This window comes from Semicossyphus pulcher, unplaced genomic scaffold (genome assembly GCF_022749685.1).
Source record: "Semicossyphus pulcher isolate SPU_LCO1_2020_fin unplaced genomic scaffold, fSemPul1.0.p SCAF_11, whole genome shotgun sequence".
Lineage (NCBI taxonomy): Eukaryota > Metazoa > Chordata > Actinopteri > Labriformes > Labridae > Semicossyphus > Semicossyphus pulcher.
The window spans coordinates 3,802,990-3,829,739 of NW_027211615.1; the positions used below are offsets into that span (position 1 = coordinate 3,802,990).

At 44.4% G+C, this 26,750-nt stretch overlaps 1 protein-coding gene across 1 annotated transcript in view; it reads right to left on the reverse strand.

The window, feature by feature from the left end:
• lama4 (laminin, alpha 4) overlaps positions 1–14,344 on the reverse strand; it is a 38,768-nt gene extending 24,424 nt beyond the window's left edge. The window contains exons 1-7 of the mRNA XM_069657667.1: positions 14,030–14,344; positions 6,308–6,409; positions 6,089–6,216; positions 5,914–5,994; positions 3,586–3,800; positions 2,196–2,296; positions 383–563 (exon numbers count right to left, since the gene is read on the reverse strand). Of these exons, the coding sequence (XP_069513768.1) occupies positions 383–563; positions 2,196–2,296; positions 3,586–3,800; positions 5,914–5,994; positions 6,089–6,216; positions 6,308–6,409; positions 14,030–14,137 (916 nt within the window). The 5' untranslated portion in view covers positions 14,138–14,344. The remainder of the gene's footprint in view (positions 1–382; positions 564–2,195; positions 2,297–3,585; positions 3,801–5,913; positions 5,995–6,088; positions 6,217–6,307; positions 6,410–14,029) is intronic.
• Between the last annotated feature and the right edge of the window lie 12,406 nt (positions 14,345–26,750).

Sequence of the window (26,750 nt, forward strand, 5' to 3'; positions counted from 1 at the left end):
ATAGTTAAAATACATATCAAGATCCACAGATGGAGCTCTGGCTCGAGTCCTGCACATCTGTCTTGTGGTCTCTCTTCTGTGGGACTGATGGTTTAGGCAGCTGTGTGTGCGTGTGTGTGTGTGTGTAGATTTGGGCTGCATGGTGATGTCATCCAGCTCTCTGCAGAGAGTCTCTGGCCGCAGGGTCACATCCTTCAGCAGATGCCTCTCTGACATCATGTGATGTATTGTGGGAGTGGGTGTGGGAACGTGAGTGCTCGGCGCGGCCTCCTCCTCTGGGGAAGCCTTTTCTCAATTGAATGTTTCAACAAATGGTCCGGGGGTGTTTTTTTTCAGGAGACGGAGAGAACATTTGACATTCTGTATGACGGAGAGGACTTACTCTTGCAGCCGGACTGGCTGTAGTCCCAGTGTCCTGGGAGGCAGCGCTCGCAGTAACGACCTCCGGCCCCCGGGTGGCAGGGACAGCTGTGGGTGAGAGGATGGCAGGTGGAGCGAGTGGAAGCTGGCCCGCATTCACACCTCCGACAGCCCTGACAGCTGGAGAAACCCGAGTATCCCTCCTGGATTACATGAATGAAAAACAGTGTCAGACCCCAGTGTCTGCCCGTCCAAGTTCATTAGGAAACATATCAGGACAGATCCGGTCCGTTATAGCCGGGCTCTTACTTTGGTAGTTTTTGTCATTTTCTATCACCTATGACATCATAAAATTAAGTAATCTTTTCGCTCAGAGATCACAGCATCATCACTACAACAAGTCGAGGTTAAAACAAACCCAACCCAGACCCCAGAGACCGAGACCTGGCTTAAATGAAAGAGGTGGAATGTTTGCTGCACCTCCTCTCTCTGCGTGTGTTTCCCACATGAGAACCCTTTTCAGCAGGAAATAAGCATTTTGAAACCTAACGATCAGGCTCTTGCAGTCCATAAACTGACTCCTGTAAAAACCACTGGGGTGTCAGTGTTTTCTCGAACAAATGTCTTTGGTCCATTAAGGTTTCAAGTCCCTCATTTTCAATCATGATATCCTCTTTGAGGGACTTAAATCAAGTCTGAACTCGGATATCAGCCTGCTAACCTCCAGCCCTTCAACTGACAGCCCGGCTACATTCATTAACTGTTTTCAGCACTTTCCCTTCACCTGACATTTCAGCTCTTTGTAGTGGTTTACCTTAAACTGACATCCAGCATCAACACATTTCAAGCTTCCCCAAAAACCTCAACCTCTTCAACTCCTAACACTTCAACTGTTAGATAGATAGTGTAACGCCGGTCGATAATATAACACTGGTAATGTGCTGAATATAATCTACCTTCGGGATGTGGGTAAAGTAAGAGCACAAGGACAACTACCTCTGTGTGTCTTGGAACACCTTTAATGTCCGTCTCAGCTGTAGGATAACTCAACACTCACACAGACCGTGACACATCACTACACTGACATGAAACAATATCACTCTGCCAATCTTAATTATCAGAAGCATTACAGACAGAGTGCACCCTGTCAAATAGTTACCTTTCACATAACATAAACAGAATGTGAATATGAATGTTAACCCTTAATTCAAATGATGTTAATTATCTTAATTACCCAAGAAACATGAGGAAACATAAAACTTTATGAATAAAATCTCAGCAAATCTGGGCAGCTTTATTGTTTTTACTATTTTTTAAGGTTGTTTTCTGTACTTGTTCCCATGTTTTGTCCTAACGTCGCTGTGTTGTTTGTGCTGCTGCCAAAGACCTGCTACACTGCCTTTCGTTGTTTTTATAACAATGACAAATAAAGATCTATCTGTCTGTCTGTTACTTTAACTCCTTAAATGCTTTAACTTTGAAACTCATACAAGGCTAATAATGATGTAACTAACCATTTATAACCTTCCTGCAGATGTTTTAAATGCACATTTTCAGCAGCAAGCTGGCAAGTTTGGTCTGAAAATGAGGCCTTTTCAATGTTTACAGGTCATAGTTTTCTGTACCAGGTCATTCCGCCTAACTTTACACAGCAATGTTGCTGTGTTCCCCAAGGCACAGTGATTACCTTCACTACTACAATGCTATTATTAAAGACAGAGATGATGGCCACAACAAGATCAGGTTGTAATAAACTTGATCTGCTTCACATGAATTTCCCGAGTCTCCCAGGGAAACACTGGTTGGACCGAGCAGAGTCACGTGGTTCCTCTCACCTCACACTGGTCGCAGAGCTGTCCGGTGACGCCCGGCTTGCAGTGACACACCCCAGTCCTGTCGTCGCATGAAGAGGTGCCACATTTATTGCACTCGCACTCTGAGACAGACACACACGCAAAGATGAGAACGTTAGAGGTCGCGTGATGTCACAGGGGAGATATTTTTGGACGTGCAGGGCCTCCAAAGGCACACGGCAATCCTTCATCCTGAACAGTGACCTTGTGTTGTTTTTCCACTGAACAGCTTCAGACTGACACAAGTAGGAAACAAACTTTTGTCCATTATGTGTCACCAAGATAAGAACATTTGTTGAAGCTTTTTATTTGACACAATGCTACGGATGGTCTTGTGCTGTAACAGGCTGATCTGGAGGAATGCTGAGCTGCTGTTGTTGGTGTATGACGGGAATGTTCAACAGGCAGCCTGGGCAACTGTGTCAACAAACTCAATGAATTTTCCTGCCCTCATTATAAATCAGGCTTTGTCTCAGGCTTACTGCGCTCAAGCAGAATTGTTCAGGTTGCATTTCGCAACAACAAGCCTTCACTCACCCATAACCTTTGAATATGGAAGCTATGTTTTAGTTTTAGGGCTGCTGGCTGCACAAGCTCACAGCTGCAAAACAGGCTGTGATGAGTGCAGCGTCATCTTATAGAGCATATGCAACAGATGAAAGTCTGTCCTTCAGAAGAGCTTTTTTTTCCACTGACAGGCTCAGATTGTTATTCCACGTGTCTGACAACATTTGTTTTTTTAATGTAAGGTCCTTTTCTTTAACCAGATAGCTGCTTCATCTCTGTCTGCACATCCACCAGACTCCATTGACAAAAACAGCAATTTTACCTCTCAGAACACAGGAGTTGATGATCTACCGATGCCTCGATTGGTATGTTTTTTGTGTTATTGTCTGTTACAAGATTATTGTGGTGGATGTGAATAAACCATTTAAACACCAAAGTCACACAATAACACAAACTAACTTATCAACAGAGGCAGCAGTAGACCAACTCCTGCGAGGTAAAATGACCGTTTTCATCACTGGAGTCTGGTGGCTTAGAAGATAAAAATGTAACTGTGGTTTCTGGATTCATAAATGGTTTATCTCTGTAGGGATCCATTCTGTAATGTTGGCAGACACTTAGAATCTGAGCTCCTTAGTGGCAAAAGCATTTAGTCTTTGATCAGAACATTTGCCTGCAGGGATTACGTTGCAGCCATCACAGCCTGTTTTGCAGCTGCTGGGTGAAGCCATCTACGGGAGCTATTTTCAAGTGTATATCCCCATCAGGACACAATGCAAGAATGCTCCTTTTATAGAATAACTTCCCAGATACACCATCATTTAAATTTAGCTTAAGTTTGCAGTCATTCAATCATTGCTCTCACCTCTGCAGTTCTTGGCGCTGATGGCGTCGCCGTAGAAACCCTGGGCGCACCTCTCACAGTTGGCTCCGCCCGTGTTTCCCCAGCAGTGTTGGCAGTGACCCGTCACGTTGTGGCACTCATTGAAAATCAGGTTGGGGTCGGAGTTGCCGTTGCAGTCGCATCTCTTGCAGGAATTACCGATCGCCATTGGGTTGCCATAGTGACCTGGAGCACACCTAGGTGAGGAAGATAGCAGATGATTGACAGCTGTTACAATGTTCAGGTGAACTTTTAGTGCATACCATGTCCTTTTATCATATTTTTCCTCCTTCATTTTATCACTATGTGTTTTTCTTTGTTTTCGACAGTGAAACTAAATAATCTCTAAACAAGGGGAGAGTTAGAGGTTCAGCTCTTTGTGTCAAAGGTAAGTAAATCTGTAATTATCTTGGAGCAGCAATGGATTCTGGGGAACTGAGTGTACCAGAAGAGATCCAATCACCAACTCTGCATTCATATTGATTCTGTACTTTAGTAGAAAATTGGATTAAATTGATGATGATGTACAGAGAGACTTACATGAATAACAACAAAACCAGATAGATAGACAGACAGACAGACAGACAACCAGACAGACAGACAAGACCGACTACAGCACAAGAGAAAATAAACACACAGTAAAAATAACCCTAACACTAGAACAAGGCATATATACATCCAGGAATTCTAACAGCAATAATAAACAATAAACTCAACTCTATTAGTCTAAAATATAAGCCAACATATATATAAATACAAACGTATCAAATATATAATAGTTTACATCTTTTGTCCTACTACTTTCCCTCACATTGACTGCAGTGTCGGCCGTGTTGTTTGGGCTGTCTTTTCACCTACTGTGCTCATGATTACTTGTTTGTCAAAGCACTTTGTAAACTCTTGTTTTTTAAGGTGCAAAATAAAGTTATTACATCTGCTTGATGCTGTCTGTCATGAAGCTCTGAGATAAACCTCTCACACACCACTGCACTCTGTGTTCATTAGCTAACTGCTCATCACTATCCATGCGCAGAACATTGCACTGGTATAGCTTCATCTAAATCCATGCTCGGACTGTTGCCCATTTACTGATCCAGCTACATCTCACATGAACAGTGCTGCTACAGCTTACGCTCACACGGCTTCATCACTTTGTCCATCAGTCCGTACTGAACTCGGTAAAGGGCCCTTTCCTGCTCTGCCCCGTCCACCTGGAGCACACTGCAGCAGAACGTAAAGCTGTCCAGCTTAATGACCCGAGGGAATTTTACGATACTTTTAAACAACAACAACAAAGGTTTGTGGGAACTTGCTCATGTACCATGTAACTTTTATTCACACTCAGAATGTCCTGTCTGTCTGTAAGTCTGTGTTGTGGCTGCTGTCTAAGCAGGTCTCTCTTGAGAATGAGACCTCGTGTCTCAATGAGATTACAAAATAAAGGCTAAATCAATAAAAAAAATACAATCATTTTTGCAAACAAAATCATGTGGCTGGGCTACAAATATGATGTCATGTACTCATGGCCAAAGACTGGCTGGTGTTTGCATCACGTTTTACTATGAAGCCATCTGTATAGGGCATGAGTCAGTTTTACTGGAACATTTCTCCACATGTTGTCAAAGTGTTTTTTTAATCTGGGGACAAATCTGAAGACTAGCAAGAACCTAGGAAAGCCGTACAAACCTCATGCATCAACTGTTTCCACTAGCCTGCACACATTTTTTGTCTAAACAGTGAGAAAGTAGCACATACTTAATAACTGGGTAAACACTGAGGCAGCACACTGGGTGATAGACAGGCTATGATTAAGGATGTACTGTATCTCTGAGCAACGTGCACAACACAGATTCTTGTGTGTTTCTGTGCTGTAAAGAACTTTTCTAAATATCACTTCAGCACTCTGTGAGAAAAGAGGAAAGACACTGAGAGAAAACACCAACTTTGGGTGAAATGGAAGATCAGTGAATGAGGAAAATGTGGACTGAGGCGCCTGGGAGAGACTACTTCAGCTGAGCTGTGGCTCTGCACAGGGGTGATGCCTGCTATCAGCTGTTTTTGTGTTAAAATTTGCAACTCATTTCAATCACAACATTTAAAAAAGAGAAAGCTGAGCATGTTATTTAAGCCATGATGGGAGATAAAGTAGTTCCTGCACAGACCCATGTTGCTGGTTTTCTGCTGAACACACTGTCAGACATCTTGGATTGCTTGAATGCTTCACGTGTTGTCATTAAGTTATTCAGATATAGCAGTCTGTAGTTTATATTGAATGAGCACGTGGACCATTATTGGCCCTCTCAGACTGACCTCTCACAGAAGTGTCCGGCGTAGCCCTGTTGGCACTTGCAGCGCAGGGTGGCACCTCCTCTGTCACAGTGCACCGCGAAGCTGCCAGACAAACAGGGGAAAGTATTTCAGAGATTATTCACCACCTGCCAACACGCAGACTTGTGGCTGCAGTAACAAGGACAGACCGGCTTACTTGTTGGAGGGGACGGAGAGCGGGCAGGCGCAGGGTCGGCAGGTGTGGCGTCCGTCCAGGCTGGGGGCCATCATGTAGCCGTCCTCACACATCTCACAGAAATCACCTGTACTGTGGTCCCTGCAGTTCTGAAGGAGGATAAAAGATGTGTTTTTACAATCATGGAATTTAAGTGAAAGGATCAGTCTCATAAATGATCATCAGTGTGGGGAAACGTACAGTACAAACACCGGTGATGTCCTCACAGTAGTCTGCGTGGCCTTTGCAGTTACATGGTAAACATACGTTCTGCTCGCTCAGGAACAATCCCTTTGCACACACCTGCAAGGAAACAGAGTGAAACTTTCAGTTAAAAAGCACAAGCCTCCGGCAATTACTAAAAATCTTTACCACATGTTTGACTTATTTGAGTTTATGCAAAGCTGATATTTTCTCCTGAGGGCGGCACAAACGGAAAGCTGGTCAGAAAGCACAAATACTGCAGTTCACTTGGCTGACGACCATGATGCTTAATCAGTGGTTCTCAAACTTTACAATATTGTTGTCCCTTTACCCCCCTGACCAGCACAAAATAAATATGATCATTCACCCCCTGTGTCTTTCATCCTGACCGCTGTGAAGGATTGCCCTGGCAATGCAAAAATCTAAAGTATTAATTATTGCTATAAATTCAGAAAAGTTGTTACAAGCTATTTTCAATGTCACCTGGCTAACTAACTAACTGACGTGTTTTTTGTGTTATATTTTGTTAAAATGTTCTTGTCCAACATAAATTGTAATTTTGAATGTTTGTTTATTCAGAGTAGTTTGAACTATTTTTTTATATGTGGACTTGAGACTTGTTCACTTGGACTGGAGTCGACTCGAGTCACTGTTTTGATGACTTGCAACAAAAAATAAATGACTTGACTCGACTGTGTTGTGTGTTCAAAGGTTGGATTTTAGCTGTTAAATATAAAATGATAAAATTCAATGTTGTTTAGTTTCTGTTTAACTATGTACGCAGCGAAAACTGGGAATCATGATTGGACGACTCAAAAAGCTCCCCGGTATGTGACTTTCATGATTGGATGACTGGCTGTCAGTCAAACTCCTCGCTATGGCAACACACAACATCAAAGCCCCCAAAGAGAAGCCTCATCAGTCGTACTCGTTACTACTCAATACAGTCTCAGAGCAGACCATCATCATGGCTGCGTCTGTGCCAGGTTATATAAATTGGCCAATTATATCATTATTAGACGAGCTGCTAACACCTTGTCTTTTCTCTTTACAAAGACCGGGTACTGCAGGTAAGAGTGCTGGAGCTTGGGTGGAAAAAAAGGTGACTTGACTTGACGTAACGTAAGGACTCGACATAACCTGTCACTTGACTTGATTTGCCCAAGAAAAAATGACTCGAGACTCACTTGGGACTTGAGCAAAGTTGACTTGGTCACAACACTGCTATTTTCTCTATTTAGCTGTAGTTTACTGAACTAGTGTCCTACCTAGGTGAGCTTTGAAGTACTTAGTAGCAGTAGTGTAGTAGTACTTTTTTTTTAAGTAGCTCCTTTATCACTGGTGAACATACTAATACACCTGAAAAGCTTACTTGCACATATTTCTGGCCATACTTGTTATAGGTTACATGTTTTTTTTCTGTGTATCTTTTCCACAAGTTTTAGAAAAAGACTTAAACTGCACCAGGTGACTTGTGAGGACATCGCAGCAGTTCTCTCCTGTTTACAGAATGTCATTTTAAAACCTGCATCCTGTCTGATGTTTGTTCACCACAGTTTCTCAGGATGGTGTTATGCTCCGCCCACCCCTCAGCCTCCTCCCTACACACACACACACACACACACACACACACACACACACTGCCCTTTGAACTGGCCTTTGAATATCTTTGAACATCTGAAGCAGCACCATTCACTGAAGCGTACAAAGCTGCTTCTTTAAGAAGCCCATAGTTTGACCTCCGTGTTCCTCTCAGTCCACTGGACATTAATGCTGCATTCATAACATCCAGAACATTCCTCAGACAGACAGACAGACAGAGCTGTGTCGTCTCTTATGATTCACATTTTCCTTTGATTTATTCACAGATGGGCAGAGAGACAAAGGCATGCCTCTGTCGGCAGCTCATGTGAAACATCCTGTGAGCAGCGGCACTGATTCTTCCTGCAGAGCTCTTCTTTTCCTGTGGTTCTCACTGCACATACACTGATACAGACACATCCACCAGCACCACATAAACACTCATCAGTGTGTCAGCCTTCCATGTAAACATCCTGAAAACCAACGAATGATGCAAATAGGTTTTGTTTTTACAGAAAACACAAATGGTCGTCCAAGCCATTAGGAGTAATAAAGCACGTTTATGGGAAAACCAGTGAGATCTGCAGCTATTAACCATTTGTAAAGCCACTTAAAAGAGTTCAGAGATGGTTCAGATCTATTAGCAGTGTGACAGCCTGTGATGGGTCAAACAGCTGCGGTGTGTATACACAGGGGGGAACAGGGCAGGGGGCGACGGTTGGAGGAGGATGCAGCAGATGGTCCTGGGATAGGACATGAACTCTCTGGACTCCTCTAAAACCTGAGGAATGCATCAGAGGTATACAGCCCAACAGCCTGTGGAATAACATTTATGTTCCCATGTTTGGATGACTTGTTGTCTTGATCAGATATTAATTTAAGCTGCAGGCCTAACAGCAACAGTTCAACATTTTAGAAAACGTGCTTAGTTGATTGGAGTCGGGACGTACCTCTAAACTCCATTCGTTACATGTGATATGTCCATTATTAAGCCTGAACCACACATTATAGCCAATTTAATGTCAAAAATTGGTTTGTTGGCTACCATTTTGAAGCCTGGTTTGGCATTTTCGCTGTCGCCATCTTTGTTTTTTTGAGCCGGGACAACAGGGTGGGTACACATGGAAACTCCTTTAAACTGATCGACAGGCTGTTATGGTTGAAACTTGTCAATCACAGATAGCCACGCCCTCAGGTCTTCCCTGTTTGATCATGTATTTTACTCTTAACCACCATTATTTACAAAATGAACATCATGCTGTATTGAAGAAGACTTGAAACTATTGAGACCATAAACTTAGTAGGAAAATGTTTACTGAGGCCATACATCAAGAGAGAAGTACGACCATTTTCTCATAAAACTCTATACAATCTGACCTGCCATTAAAAGAATGCAGGTTTAAGGCACTACTTAATTGGTTTCACTCCATGTATATAGTCTACGATCAAAACTTAAGAAATACCTGGATAAGCATCATGCACATGTGCAGAAGGTCGAGACACAATACCAGCAAAGTCATGTGAGACCTGGTTGACGTAAGCAACCTGATACAGGGGCCTGGCTTTCATCTTCTTGCCTGAAAACGTAGATTGTACATGTTGTTAGCATTAGCTAGCATCAGTTCTTTACGCCGATGCCTGCGGCCTCCTAACTTCAGTTGGAGCTACGATTTCCTCCTCCTCCTGCCGGTGAGTATACAACTTTATGTCTCGGCGGGCTCGCCTTGCTAACTTACCCACTTAGCGCCTTCGCTCCTTGCGTGTGGCTCATTATCGTGTGCTTTGTTAGCTTGTGGGTTCTGTACTTGACCGAACAGTTTCGCTAGGGTGTTTTTGCCCCGTTAAGACGGCTGTGACGACGGTAGCCAACTACTTTTTTTTATCTCTATCCATCTACTAGTTTCCAGCTACTGGTAACACTTTACATCAAGGGTACAATTTATATACTCAAGGAATGCATGACTAATGCTTAACTAATGATGATTTAATGCATACATTAATGCAGGATGTATCATGAATTCCTGTTGCTCTGAAGAAATTATGAAGTCAATGTGACTTTATGTGATTAGTTTACACTTTATAGATCATCAATTAATGAATGTTAATTCAGTTGCTTCATACATTGATTGATATGCCACCATTTACAAATGAGTGTTACGATGTCACTTTACTTGGGGGGGACACACAAGTCGAGGAAGTAATGTGGGCCTCGTGTGAAGTGATGATTTAGTAATGATGAACTCAATGAGCAAATACTCCCTTTTACTGAATGTTCATGAAGTATTCATTTACAAATTAGTATTAAGACGTGAGCAATGCAGCAGCATCCACCACAGACAGAACTCAGTTGGTTTTCTAACTCGCATGTTTGCTAACATGCTATCCAATGTTATCATGTAAAGCTAGCTAACGTTAACCAACTATAAGCTTTGATGGGTTAGCATATGTATTGTGTAATTTGTGTTGTTTTTGCGGTGGACACTTGTTGTGTTGCGAAGCACATGACAAATAAACTCAAACTTGTTCTACCACAAATAAAGCTCATATTTGCTTGAGTCATATTACCCGTTTGTTCGATCACAATATATGAAGCTAACCTCAGTCTTTTCAGTGTTGCTACCATTAGCACATTTGTTTGTTTATTTCTCCTGATGTATCATTATTTTTCTCTCCCTGTCATGGCCCTGAGTGAGAACAAGTTCATTAGTGAAATGTACTCTGCCAGAGCGTTGGACTGGAGGAAGGGAGGGAGTACACAAGGCCCTAATGGGCTCCACAAAGATAAAATAATGACTTGCCTTGAATAAGGAGAGGAGCCCACAGAGAATGGTTGTGTGTAGGGCCCAGAATTTTGTGCAACACCCCTGGTACTCTGAGCAAAGCATCCAGTTTTTACGGTAGGCTCTAGACCTGATTTCAGTACTGACAGACATGAAGGCAGGGGGTCATCCGGTAATAGCGAATAGGATTTTCAAACATGGTGGCTACTTTAATAAATCTCTAACATGGAAATTAAAACAATTGACATCTGCAGCCTTCCGCCAACTATGAGCTCACTCAATAATGTGAACTATTTCTGCAGCCCTCCCACTGTGCCCACCACCAAGCAGAACAAAGATGACATTCAACATGTGATAGCCTCCCTCTGTTTTCATGTAGAGCTTCCTCTTCCAATGCTCAGCTCTGTCTTATCAGTATTTATCAGTGTATTTCCTTTATTGACTGAATGCTCACAGGGTAGACCGTAAGTCTGTATCTGTGCGATGCAGAGCAGAACAAACGTGGCTGCTATCAGGCACAAAAACAGGATTTGGCTGTGCAGATGAGTGCTGTCCAAAGTCAACACTCTCAGGTCATGTAGCTCCAAACTGCAGCTCTGCCCTCTCTCTGCAGGGCGTGTGGGTGGGAACAATCTGTGACAGACAACATGTGTTTTATAAAGATACGTTTTAAATACGCTCGGTCCTACGCTGTGTTTGTATGTACATCTGCCTGCTGACAGAGTTTTCCCAGAGTGGGAGCATTAAGTGGATTAAGTGTTAAAGCTTGAAGGTTGAGTCTCATTTCCGCTTTCCCTCCCAACTGGAGCTTGCTGCTGTACTTATATTGACCTTGAGGAGGAGTTCAGACACTGGGTTTAGTCATGCTAACTCCTCCGAGCATCCTCAGGACCGCACAGATCCTGGGTCATGAGAAACTCATCCAAACTCAATAACATAGACAGTCTGGCTGCAGGGGCGAGGCCTCCTCTCAAGGGACGCCTCAACTTAGAGATCTAAAACTCTAAAACAAATAAACAGGAAATAAATAAGGAGGATATTATTAAAATATACTGCTTTTACACTGCCAAGTTTGGGGATTGATAACCTAAACACGCTCTGTGACATCTATGACCTAAAGCCCATTTTCTCAGGATGTTACTACTGATCAAAATGGTCGCTTTATGGTTCAGTTAAAGGCTAATGGACACAAATCAACCAGAAAAACATCAAAGCGGCCACATAATCACAGCCACAGCGTAATCAAACATCATGTAAAAGGTTTATGTCGTTTATGTTCCGGACATCTCGTTCCACGTGCAGCTAGAGGCAGTTAATAGATGTGAACAGACAAAGACACTTTATGCACAGACTAGAAGATGTGCAAAGACTGGGTCTTCTTATTTACAAGACTAACACTAGATTCCTGTTGAGATTATTACCCATCATGCTCCTGGTGGAAATATACAAGAATTGATCAGAAACAGGAGCAGCTTTTGGCCACAGCGTGGTTTGTGTTATCTGCAGTGATGAGTAATGTTAGCTGGGTTAGCATAACGATCTAGCAGGCTGCTTGTGAGGCATTTTATTTCTCCCTATTACTTAAAAGCCTCACCGGTTAACAGGAGGAAACCGCTTCTGCATCAACACTGTGTCCTAACAGCATGAAGCCTTTAACTATGGCGTCACATTCAGTCCCTCAGCGTTTATCATCTATCTGGTTTGATGTTTCCTCTCTGCTGCTGGAGAGAATGTCCATGTCACTGAGCTTCACTGTTTGCACGAGCGAAGACTTAAAGTTTGGAAAAATATCAAGCATGTTTGATTTCGTGATACGAGTTATGATCATCTGACGTTAAGGTGGAGATCTGGAGAAAACAACTGGAAATGGCTTGTTATCAGTAAGAGAGTAAATGGGTGGAAGTGTATGGATGCATGTCTGCTGAGGACTTCCGTACAAGTACTATCATCAGCCCATCAGCTGAACTAACTTAGATCTGCTGTACTTTTAAATTATAGTATCTTTAGTATCTCACAACACTTCTCAAGTCTAGAAGCTTTTTCTGGGGCCCTTTGCTTCAAAATATGACGCTCTCGCTCCTGTTTTTAACAGACAGGGCTTTGCAGTGAAGTATGCAATAATACATATGCAGTGCCAAGCTTTAATCTAAATCTAGCGGACCTTGGTCCGGTTGTTTGTTCCGCACCAGAGTTAGAGTCCAGTGTTCACAACGACCTAAACAAACCGCACCGAGGGGACAAACGCTCCAGGGTTCGGTTCAGTCGGACTGAACAAGGCTGGTGTGAACCCGCCCTAATAAAAAAAAATACTATGATCAGCATCATCAACATCAGCTGAACTAACTTAGATCTGCACTAATACTTTTAAATGATAGGGTTTATAACATCACAGCGTCTCTGTTTTAAGCTAAAGCTAACAATTTAAAAACAGAGCGTTAGCTTATCTAACTCAATTCTGGGCAGTAACGTTAGCTGCTCGCTAACTCTGAGCATTTTTGCCCCCCAGAGATGGACATCTGATAAACCCGAACCCTTATTTACTCCTTAACGTTTCCTGCAACCCCGACAACAACACACCTCCTGTTTGCTCTGCGATGTTAGATTGTATGTACCTAAGCAGAAGTTTTCTACCTTAAAGCTGTTGCAAACGTACGTTGTAATGTGGGAGGCCACTGCAGAATGCAAATACATTGTATGTCTTTTGTGTTAGAATCATATTTATGGTCCTTAATTCCACCTGAAACAGCCTAAATATGACGAAGAGCTTTTAGATGACCTATGGAGGAAACGACTGTGATAGACGTGAGTTTGGCCTCTGCTCATATATCCTCTGGAGCTACACTAAGCAGGGGAACATTGGCCGGCAGTCCTTCTCATGCCCTCGCTGGTTATTGTGCTCTCTCTCTCTCTCTCTCTCTCTCTCTCTCTCTGGGGTGTTGCTCAACATTTGGCAGCTGGTTTCCATTAGGGAACTGTCAGGGAGGGGCGGGAGGGGCATGACAGTGGTGGAGACAGTAACTCAGAGCCCATGTGAGCTTTAGCCCCGGGGTTCCTCTGATGGCACAAACACACACACACACACACACACACACACACACACACACACACACACACGTGCGAGAACACAAAGCAGGACCTTTGTGAAGTCCAGACAGACACAAACAGGTCCTGAAAGGGCTCTCCAGACAAACACAGCTAACACTAACAAACCTGTCTCATCCTAACGCTGTGTTCATGATCATCGGCCTCATTACAGTGAGTTCAATTTGTAGAAGAAACTTTTTAGGATTCGGAACAACAAAGCTGTGATCACACACTCAGTTTAGAACCACGAGAGAGGAAACTAAATCTGTCTTACTTTGAGCACCGCCTGTTGCTGCTCCCCGAGCCTGGCGGCAGAAGCTGGACAGACGATCCCTGAGAAGATGCCGAGAAGGCAGAGGCAGGACAGAGATCTAGCAGCCATATTTGTGTGTTTGCCCAGTGGAGCACTGATCCCCCCTCTCTGTCTGTGTTCCTGTCAGTGTCTCCTGGCTGTAGGATCGTCTACGGGCAGCTCCTCCTGCTCGGCTGCACCCGTTGGCTTCACTTTTCCACTGCTCCGACCTCCAGATGCAGCGCTGCGCCTAGTCCCGGCCCGGGGTTGAGTCCTGTAAAACAAACTTGTGTGGACTTCCTCCCTCTTTCTCTCCCTCCCTCCCTGCCCTGATGCCTCTCCCCTAGCGGACTTGCCTCTCCCCTGAGCCTGCGCCTAAATCACATACAGATGGGAAGGCTGGAAAGTGAGAGAAAGAGGGAGAGGAGAAGAGAGAAAGAAGGACGGACAGAGGGGCAAATGAGCAACAGAGGGCTTCTGTGTCTTGAGCAGAAGGCAGGCTTGAAGCAGACAGTGCACCCATCCAAACTGCATATCTCCCCCCCCTCACTGGCAGAGTCACTTGACTGTTCCCCATATCCATTTGCAGGACCGTGGCACCCTTTCACCTTGGGCTCAACAGGCAGCCCCCCTCCCCTTCTGCTCTCCCCCTCCCCTTCCCCTCTGTTCGGCCAGGGTGGGCAGCGGGTCTTAAGCCTCAACACTCACTCTGCACTCAGCAGGCAGAAAAGGAACAGCTGCTCTGATCCAGCTCCACCTCACAGCCACAGACATGAGCTTCCTGCTTGTTTCCCAAGGTCGGACCATCAGAAGCTGCTACATTTATAGATTTATTGTGTGAGACTCCAAACAGGAAGAGGCTGAGCGCGACACTGCAGCACAAAGGCCACATTGTCTGAGCCTAAAAACAGTAGTTCCTCCTCAGATCTGCAGGACACTGCACGTGCTGAAACTAACGACACGCAGCAGACATGTCACACGGCTCCAAACACAGGACGCTTCTCCACAAAGACCATGCTGTAAGCACTTCCAAATATGTCCCACTTACATGTCGTGCTCGCCTGTAGCACTATGTGGAAGTTATATGTCTCAAGTGACTAATAAACAGGTTGTCACATTCCGGTTATGTATGGCAGACATGACATCCACACAAGCGCCAGCTGACCGTTCACAGGTAACCGTGGAAACGGAATACAAACATCCGGCCCTTTATGAAAGGAAATATAAAACTTTTAACTCCAACTTTCAATGGAGGATAAGACCCTCTGAGGACGAAGGTTTAAGCTTCTTGGATGTTTCTCATGAAGGAACTTGACTCACATCTGAGCGCTGGTGAAACAGTAAACTTCTGCTGACGACTACAGCGTGTCATAACTGAGGAGCTACTCACATGCAAATAGACAAAACACAAACAAATAAAGAAGACATCATCAGTTTGACAGCTCACACACACAGCATTTAGAAAACACGCTAAAATACAGAAAACACAATCACATACAAACAGGTTGAAGTAGCACAGGCACCAACAGAAGTGTTCAGCGTGTGTTAAAAAGTGATAATATGACTGAGACACACATGCACACTTGTTCTTGCCATCGTTTGTGACGTATCTGTTCTTGCGTCCCTCCATTGGCTTCCTGTAAAATTCAGAATAAACTAAAAGATCCTGTTAATTACATATAAAGCACTGCATGACCTCGCCCCAGTTACATTTCAGACCTTCTAGTCCCATACTCTACTTCTCGTCCTCTCGGCTCTTCTAATCTCAGCCTGCGATCAATCCCACATTCTCTACCAGAACAAAAGGTGATCGTGCATTTGCTGTTGTAGCCCCGACTCTCTGGAAACATCTTCTGTCAGATCTCCTGAATCTTTGGACAGTTTCAAGAAGTTGCTAAAAACCCATTTGTACAGACAAGCTTTCTTGTAGCTCTCCATCCCTTTCCTGTGTTTAAGTTTGTTCTTGTTTTGCTTATTTGTTTTTTGCCTCGTTTGGTTTTGTGATTTTGCCTTTTGTTTATTTGTTTTTGTTCCTGCGTTTGTGAAGCACTTGTAACCTGGTGTTTTAAAAAGTGCTCTATAAGTAAAGCTTTACCTACTTACTTACTTACATGTAAAGTTTTTAGCGTGCTAAGTTACAGCAGATCTTTCTATAATATCTCAATTATGGATTTACAACATTAAAATGGTAATCTAGAAGATCTCAGTTTCGTTCTCTTTGGCGGCACCTATGGTGATAAATGGTAATTACAGGAGCACACTTCCCAGATATCCAGACAGGGTTGCATGTGTGACGTCCACGGTTGGCTCCGGTTGTAACTCTTGATTTTCCTCACTGACGGTCGCTTTCCTCTTTAGACTGTTTGCTTCATGTGAGCGTCGAGTTTGTTTCTTTTTCTTTGGATTTTCTCTGTTTAACATCGATGTTATCGCATGCTTTCGCAATTCTCCTGCAATCTTGTGATCTCGCGAATCCAGCTGCTTGGGCCAGCACTCTGCTGCGCTGCAGATCAGACACGCTTCCTGTGGGCTAGGGCTCGCGCCGTCTGACGGACCAGAGTCGGACACGGATCCTGTGGGATCGAGGCGTAACTGGGCGCCACTTGTGATTTTTTCTGCTAAAGTCACCACAGACACCCAGTCTGTAATACTGCAAATGCAAAGGCTTTCATCAGTGGGCCGTAGGCTCAATCACCATTGTGTTACCTCATTCAGTGATAGATAGAGACTTAACAGACATTTATTTACATGAAAATCTTCCACATTATTACTTGAAACCAGCCACAGAAACATATATTTCACGAGCGCAGCTAATGATTAAACATAAACTAATTAGGGAAATTTTCACTGAGCTAAAAGTCGGTTTATTTTCTCATAGACTTCTATTCAATCAGACTTCTGTGCAACCAGTGGAGTCGCCCCCTGCAGGCCATTAGAAAGAATGCATGTTTGGTGAACTTCTGCATTGGCTTCACTTTCCAAACAAAGAGGCTCCATCTCCTTCTTACACACAGTCTGTGCTCTACACCCTCATATTACCTCCTTATGAAAACTCTGTGGTGCCATAACAGAGTTAATTGCTGCCCTGGGAGTAACGCTGAGTCCAAATTCAGCCTTTATAAAACACTTTCATGCAAAGTAAGGACAGGAGCAGCTCTAACCACCACACAGCTGTTTACTCCACCAGCTCACTGAGACGGCGAGGTCTTCTCCTTCTCCGTGTTTGCACCAGTGCATGTTGGTGTTCTCAGCACAGGCGCAGTGTAAACACCAGAGATCCCTCACAGGCCGGGGTCCTGTTCACTGGTCGAGGAGGTTTCACAGCAGCAGCAGCACTGAGGTCCAGAGGGATGAGTCGGTCCCGGGTGGTCTTCTTTGCCAACCTATCCAGCTGAGGCCGGTCATGTGATCACAGGCCACTGCTGGGTTTGGTGGCTGAGCGATGCAGCAGGCATGGCACAGAGCAACACTGCCCTCTGAGCCAAAAGCAACAGGGAGGAATCTATCCGCCGTGCTGCGGGGTGAGTGTCACAAGATCCCACTTATTACAGTACAGCACACTTTACCACAAGCACAGTGTGTGTAAGACACGCTTACTTTATTCTGATGTTGTTGGACTGACAGTGGTTTACATTAAAAGAGATCAAAGGGTGATAATACATTTTAGTATCTCACAACACTTTCTCACTTATCAAGTATAGAAACCTTTTCTGGGGCCCTGTGCTTCAAAACATGACGCTGTAGCTAAACTCCGCCCGTTTTCAGCAGACAGGGCTCTGCAGTAAAGCCTGCAATAATAAATATGCAGCGTCAAGCTCTTATATTGAATCTAGCTAAGAAACAGTTAACTATGGAAACGTTTTGGATGTGCAACAGTAATGAAACATGGTGGTTGTTGTTGTTGTTAAACGTTTGTGGTTTGGTTACGTTTATGCACCACAACAACTTTGTTAAGCTTCGTCACCAAAACTTTGTGCTTGTGTTCACACAAAGATCATGGTTGGGGTTATCAGTGCTGACTTGTACTTTGTTACGTAGGTATATGAGTAAAAAAAAAGTAATTAAATGTTTAGGTTTGAAGTACAAATGAACAAACATACACAAATAAAAAAAGTCAACTGAACTGAATCCTCAACGCTTGGATGAGAGTGCTGCGTTTGTTTGACCTCCACAAGCTGACTTTCACACCCCTCATACTGCAACTGATGACACCAGAGGGATGTCTACATTGACATATTTGTAAGCTTATATTTTTTTAAAGATATTTTTAAATTTTTTGGCCTTTATTGGAAGTAAAGTGCAGATGTGACACGGCGAGGGGAAAAGAGAGGGGGCAGGCCGATGGGGTGCCTGCTCTCCTGACTGAGCTAAACACCCCCGGGTCTTAATTTTTGTAGTTTTAGTCGTCATTTATTAATAAATCATATAGAATTCATGAAAAAGTAGTTTCTACTGTAATTGTGTTTTCTTAAAAGAAGTCCAAAAGGGAAGAGACACAAGCAGTAATTTGCTATTTGAATAAAATAATATTGATCTCATGTTATAAGCTGTTTTGAAAGCTGCTGTATCTCATGCATGCTGTAGCTTAGGTTCACCTCCAGATCAGGGCAGGAGGAGAGAGTCATGGCAGCCTCTCCTCGGCAGGTCAGAGGGTCCAGCAGGTCAGCGTCTCCCCTCGGCCTGCCGTGTCTCCTTACACTCCACGCATACCAGAGAAAACTATGACCTCTATCAAAGCAAACACCTCCTCACTCACTGCTAGCTCTTACTGCTCCCCGGACAGAGCCAAAGCACAACTTTCTAAAGATAACTTTTAATCTCAGACGGGTGAAAATGGTTTGATCTGCACTTACATTCATGCTTTAGACATTATCTGATGTGCCCATCAGTTCCCCCAATGACAGGCTGGCTAACTTTACAGCAGGATCAAACATGTTTACAGCCTGCATTTATCACACCTGTGTGACAGTGGGCATGAGCACTGTGAGTGACAGGTGGGAGCAGCTAGCTGTCTGAAAGGTTTCACCTCAGCTAATTTTGAGTTACTGAATTTAACCTCTCAGCTGTTTTTGTTTTGTTGGTGCCTTTCATATCCCTTTCCCATCAAAGTTAGCGTGTTGATGCAGGTCTTTCAGACCCAGGAAGACCCGCTAATAAATGCAGATTGTCTCTTTTCCCATTGCCAGTGAAGTATACTCCTTTCTGTCTCTTTTCTGCTGCGTCACCGTCTGACGTCACAAACGCTCTGGATTCCCCTTGGATCAGAACATGCTGTCTCACCTGCTGTCTTGCCAGTGTTGCTGCATCTTGCACGAAACAAAGAACAAATTCGCTGTTGTTTGTTGTTCTTCTGTATTCACGGAACAGCGGCTGGAACTTCAGTGCGCATCTTACCATCACGCGTCAACAAAGGTTTTGTATTTCCATTATTGCAGATCGGATCGGTCTACTGCAGAGTCGTTTGACCAGGGTCTGAATGCCGATTGTAACCTTTCCCACTAAGCAAAAAGGCCGGGTGTTAGCGGGTGTTAGTGGGTTTTTTGAGCAGTCTGACTTTAGAGAACTTTTAATACAAATATTGGGCAAATAATCTGTGTTGATGCCTGCTCGATTGCACCGGGACATCCAGGAAGTCTGTGGTCAACATTTTTCGTTGAGAGATATTTGTTGTATCGCTAATATTTTAGCAGTAGTTAGCTGGTATTGGTTACTGTGCATTCATTGTTCATTGTTCCTCTCACACTGATTTTATTGTTACAGCCCATATTGTTACGGCCCGTGTATGGGAGTCAGGATAGAGAACAAGACAGCTACATAACAGAAAAGAGAACCAAAGGAGTATACTTCACTGGCAATGGGAAAAGAGACAATCGGCATCTACAGGCAGGTCTTCCTGGGTCTGAAAAACCAGCGTCAACGTGCTGATTTAAGTGGGAAAGGGATATATGCGTCAGCCCTGTGATTGACTGACAATCAGTCCAGGGTGTACCCCACCTCTCACCCAATGACCCTGAGCAGGATAAGCGGTATAGATAATGAAAGGATGGATCTCGAAGAGTCATCAACAATCTAATTAGCCTGATAAAGAATTTATTGGGGTACAGAGTGTATTACTTTGATAGTTGAGTGTTTGCTTATACCTCACTGCCCTTTAGCTGCACCCTGCTGCTTTAAAAGCGTGGTCCCAGGACCTACAGGTGATTTATAGTAGCTCTGTCCACTTCTAAGATAAGATCGTACTTTATTGATCCCCAGAGGGGAAATTCGGAAGTAGTCCAGGGTTACTAATGGCCATATTTCACTTACAGCCGCTTTCATTCCCTCTGCATGCTGTCTGACTGACGTGGCTCAATGGAACATCCAAAAAGAAGAATCTGTCTGTAGTGAAAAAGGTGAGGAAAAAAAGACACCATATGTAACAACTACAAACACCTAGGACGTAACGGCTTGAGTGTATTAATGTCAGGGTGTTGTAAATGAATATATTGCACATGAATGATGGAGTTCATGTGAGCATCCGGAGGAGTAAACAGTTCGATACATGTCTGTCTGTGAAACACCACACATATACAGCATGTAGAAGGAGCCAGGCCTGCTCTGTAGACGCAGTCCTCCTGTGGGATCCGGTTACTCTTAATGTCCAGTTAACAGACTCCTTCCAACTCCTCTCGGTGTGTGAGTTCACTCCTCAGGGAGAAATGTATCTCGGTCTTGGCAGTGAGTGTTGATTAGAAACAGATGGACGAGTGGAGGGGGTGTGTGAGAGAGAGAGGGAGAGCAATTTGAAAAATGTAGAGCAGAGGTCTGACTTTGTGGGAAAATGGACTGATTCAATCTCCACTCACGTAAGATGGAAACTGAAACTATCAGACTGGAGTGCTGAAAATCACATGTGTTCATGGTCAATGTGTTTGTGCGATTTACCGTCCATTACCTCGAGCGTAAGGTTAGTCCATCATCTGCTCTCCAGGCTCGTCCCAAGAAATACTGAAGGAAAAACAGAGCCGAGAATCACTTTAAAGCTCCTATGAGGAGTTTTTCACTGGTTATGAAACACACTGAAATGAACACCGGTGACTCTACATGAGCTACAAAAGCAAACCAGACCATCAGCAACAAGACAGATTATTTCTAAAGAGTTATTTTAATGCCTGAAACTGCTGGTGGGGGGGTAGGTGTCAGAGGAAGTGATTAACTGCACGCTGCCTTTGTTTACATTTTACAGGGCTAAAGTTGAAAGTGAGTGATACATGTGACTGTTAAAGAAAGCAGGGTGATATTCTGTGTTAAAACCACCACTTCAGCATGTACAGGACAAAATCAGCAAAGAGAGAAGAGGTACGGCTTTGTCCACAGGGGGCGCCAAAGCTCCTCACAGGAGCTTTAAATCATGCATCGTTAACATTCATGTAGATATGAGAGCAGTCTTCATCTTCCTCTCCTTTGATGGAAAATTATTTTGTTTATTATCACGTTAATGAAAAGGAGTGACCGTAAGTGGAAACGTGTGAAACCAGAAGCAGAAATCCATATTGCACCCCCATAGAGTACTTATGTCGATGTGCCCAGGACAAAAACAAAACGGGGACCCTCAAGTTAAACACAAACCCCCAAAACCCCACAGGTTAGCAGTTCTGTAGAGTAGCCAGATGTAAAGGTTCCCCAGGTTTCACAAATACACACGTCTGGGTTTTATCAGCATAGTTATAAGAGGAAACACAGGTTCAAGGATGGACCCATGAGAAACACCAGAGAAGAAGAACATTTTGCAAGCGAGCAGCACTTTAAATACAGATTGGACAGAGGAAGTGGTGTAATGTTTGTGGCTGTGATGCTGCGCCTGTTTGTGATGAAGGCAGCCTGAGAATGATTCAAATCTCTGTAAAGTCAAAGTCGTTTGTTTAAAAGTTAGGCACAGAGGATTCAGTGATTTGAACTAAATGCTTTTATTAGCGCTTTTACAGGCTTCAGATGACAATGCTAGCATGCTATTTTAGCAAGTATAATGTTTACCACAAGCTTGTTAGCATGCCAACATTTGTCAGGCTGGCTGTGAGCACAGAACAGGAAATGCTGGCGGGATCAGTTTTGTTATTTGGTTCTTGGTCACAATCAAAACAAGCGGGCTATGGTGGAAAAGTCAGTGAATCACTGAAGTCATGAGGACATCTGGAAGTAATGAATGTGTGCACAAAATGTTGTGTAAGCCATTAGATGGAAATACAGATTTGTCAATGGATAAAGGCACTAGAGGAAAGGTGAAGCGCTCACCAAAGGCATTCAGTAACAGCCTCTTTCCACTGTGGATATCTGAAGAAAGGCCACTGCTATCCACTCTGCAGCTGTTTCCAGATCACATTTCTACATCAAAGTGGTGAACCGACCAGCTGGCAGGAGGACATTGACTCCCTAGAGCCCAACATGATGCACAAATCAAGAATATCTGCATTTGATGGGATGTCCACATAAAACATGAAGCACAGGTGTGATTATTTAACTTTAGCTGTAGCTTCAAGCTCACACAGAATGCAGCGTATGCATTGTATGATGAGCGGAGAACGATTGTTTTTCCAACCTGTGGGAAGACGAAAGGTGAAGATTTTTAATGATCATCAGGAGGAAACTCTAAAACGCAGTATGTCATTGCCCAGCTGTTGATGCAGTGGTGAATGTCAGCATTCATACAGTATCTTCCGCCCACACGGGCTGAGCTACAGCAGCATGGACAGGGCCGGGCCGTGTCAGGGCTAACTCCAGCTGCTGTGGTCCTCTACAGAACCTGCTGTGATATACATTACACTCAGACATCTGCGTACAGCTGCTCTCACAGGACTCATGAACATGTTTTCATATCTATCTTGTGCATTCTGTGACTGAGATTAAGTGCAGCATATTGGTTTGCTTTAGTATGACATCACTTGATTTGCCAAAATGTGCTGCTAACCAGATGTCTAATGCTGTTGGGGTGAAGGGCCAAACCATTGTGCTCTCTTAAATGAGAAGATTCCACTGTTTGACTGACCCATCCATTATCATCCATCATCCTCAGAACGGACCATGAGGGCGTGTCTAGCTCAGCGGTTAAATCCTGTGTCCCATATAAAGAGGCTCAGACCTCAATGCAGCAGCCCTGGGTTCAACTTCGATCCTAGGCCCTTTGCTGCATGTCATCCCAACTCTCTCTTCCCATATTACGGACGCACTTCCGCTCGTTAGATTGCGCACGGTGAGGCGCAAGGCGCAAAAGGTTGGCTTAAGTCCCTGGATTATTCATAGGCCTGTTTTCGGCATAACATGAATCAAACCAATCAGAGTGTTAGCTGTCATTCCCTTTAAGACCCAGTGTGCCTGCAGGCAGGCGTGTTGCTATTTACACGGCAGATTTCAGTCTTTCTTATATAAACCGGGCTCAGGCCAGCTAATTACCTTGTTTCTTTCCATTGTACCCCTGCACACGCAGAACACACACAGGTTACTGTACAGTACATGTCGAAGCACGGATTGATGTTAAGGCCACTGAAGCGATCCCACTGCCCAACAGAAATGAACATGAAAAGAGGCACGCTGTGAACATTTACGCACGAGGCACAACATTAATGATTTAAGTCTCCAGACCGACAGGATCTTATGTTTGTTAAAGTTCAGTGTGCTGACCATCCAAGAAAGGTCTGCTTTAAATGTTTATTTATTTATTGTTGCTGCTGGATCACATGGCTGTATTCTGTCCATGCGTAATGGAGACTGGACAGTGTTTTAATATCTGTGGGTACGATTGTCGGCACCACAGGGAGTTGTGTTTGAGTATGGTAATTAATTTAGGTCCTAGTTGCGTGTGTGTGAGTGTGCGTCGGTTTCTGCTGTATTAGAGAGAGCGCACGCATCAGAATGAGAGCGCGAGATGGAGAGCATTGCGTGGCTCGAGCAGGAATCTCCCTGAGGTGCAGCAGATGTGTGTGGAAGCAGCTGTGATCTTGTCCACGTCTTTCAGCGTCACCAGATCGATAACAAACTGAAAGCAATATCATGATTTAAGGAGACGGGGAAACAAGAACTTGCAGTCTGTCCCTTAAACTGCGTTATTTCACTGTATCTGCAAACACACTGCTTTTTCCTTATGAGTAGAAGCGCTGCTGTGCGTCCTGTGTGAGTGACAAGCACTCGTGTTGTGAACTCTCCTATGTATGTTCATAATGCGCCCTCTAAATAACAAAACTTAAAATAGCAGACTGTGCCATAGACTGTAGACCAGGTTTTTGTTGGTCTATGGCTCAGTCGTCATCTGCGTCCTCTAGATAGCAACGTGCCACCCGTTTGCCTGACCACACCTCATTTCAAAACCCACACAACCACGGGCGCTAACGGTGGCGCAAGATTACTTGCTATTTACACAATGTGGGCGCTGGGCGTAAAAATGACGACTGCGTCAGGTGGAAAAAAACAATGACACTTGTGCTGTGTGCTTTGCACCGGGTGTACGATAGGGCCCTAAATATACACTGCTCAAAAAAATAAAGGGAACACTTAAACAACACATCCTAGATCTCGATGAATGAAATATTCCAGTTTAAAATCTTTATTCATTACATAGTGGAATGTGTTGAGAACAAAATAAGGTAAGAATGATCAATGGAAATCAAAATCATTAACCCATGGAGGTCTGGATTCAGAATCATACTCAAAATAAAAGTGGAAAAATCTGATCACAGGCTGATCCAACTTCTGTGGAAAATTCCTCAAGACAATTCAAAATGAGGCTCAGTAGTGTGTGTGGCCTCCTCGTGCCTGTATGCACTCCCTACAACGTCTGGGCATGCTCCTGATGAGACGACGGATGTTCTCCTGAGGGATCTCCTCCCAGACCTGGATCAGGGCATCAGTCAACTCCTGGACAGTCTGTGGTGCGACGTGGCTTCGGTAGCTGGAACGAGACATGATGTCCCAGAAGTGGGACAGAAGTGCTCGACAGGTCTGCGGAACGGGCAGGCCAGTCCATAGCATCAATACCCTCGTCATGCAGGAACTGCTGACACACTCCAGCCACATGAGGCCGAGCATTTTCATGCATCAGAAGGAACCCAAGGCCCACTGCACCAGCATATGGTCTGACAATGGGTCTGAGGATCTCATCCTGGTACCTAATGGCAGTCAGGGTACCTCTGGCTTGCACATGGAGGGCTGTTCGGCCCTCCAAGGATATGCCTCCCCAGACCATCACTGACCCACCACCAAACCAGTCATGCTGGAGGATGTTGCAGGCAGCAGAACGTTCTCCATGGCGTATCCAAACTCTGTCACGTCTGTCACATGTTCTCAGTGTGAACCTGCTCTCATCCGTAGAGAGCACAGGGCGCCAATGGCGAATCTGCCAATCCTGGTGTTCTCTGGCAAATGCCAATCTGGCTGCACAGTGCTGGGCTGTGAGCACAGGCCCGACTTGTGGACGTCGGGCCCTCATACCACCCTCATGGAGTCTGTTTCTGACAGCCTGAGCAGAAACATGCACATTAGTGGCCTGCTGGAGGTCATTTTGAAGGGCTCTGGCAGGGCTCCTCCTGTTCCTCCTTGCACAAAGGAGCAGATAGCGGTCCTGCTGCTGGGTTGTTGTCCTCCTACTGCCCCCTCCACGTCTCCTGGTGTACTGGCCTGTCTCCTGGTATCTCCTCCATGCTCTTGACACTGTGCTGGGAGACACAACAAACCTTCTTGCCACAGCGCGCATTGATGTGCCATCCTGGATGAGTTGCACTCCCTGAGCAACTTCTGTGGGTTGCAGACTTATGCTACCTCTAGTGGTGAGGGCACTGGCAAAATGCAAAAGTGACCAAAAATCAGCGAAAGGATGAGGACAGGGAAATGGGCTGTGGCCACCACCTGCAGACCAACCACAAAAAAAAGCAAACATATACATGGGTGGGGAAACCCTGAGATAAATAAATAGCAAATATTGTATCTGTGAAAACCTTCCTTTGCTTCTTACAAAACACACTGCTCCATGTGAGTGAGAGGATTTCACACACAGTGCTATCAGTGTGTGAAACAGCTTCTTTCTAAAACCAGTACAGGATGCAGCCCATCAACACAGCACTCAACATGAAGGTTTGAGAGGGAGTGTTTGGCCGGCTCAGCGTTCTTCAGTGCGAAGAGTTACATGACAGACAGCAGTGTATATACTGAATGGTACCGTGTACTGTTGAGGGGAACAGGAAACCCCCCCTTCCTCAACCCTGAGAACACACCTGTGTCCTGTTACCAGACACACAGTGCAAACTGACAGGCACACACTCGTCACATTTGGAGTGACTCCTCTAAATGTTGGGGAGTTCAGAGGGATTTCAGAAAACTGTAACCAGCTCTTAAAAACAACAACTTTTCTTTTCTGGCCACAAATCTACAACAACCCTGACATCTCTGGTCAACATGAATGTGACGTAACCTGGCAATATGTATGAAAAGAAAACATCTTCTTACATCCATCCAGGAGCTGGACTGCTATCTTTTTAAGCTTCTTTCACAGACGAATCCTGTGACCAGTTTGTTTGTATCTCCATCTTGTGTAGCTGCCATTACTGAGGTGGAAACTCAGTCTGCCACATAGATAAAGATGTTGGACAGCTGCCTCCAGTTACTAATGAAGGACCCTTAATCAGGCGATCTTGATGGAGCCAGAGGTTGTTCCCCTCCCGGCCGCTGTTGGCACTGTGCC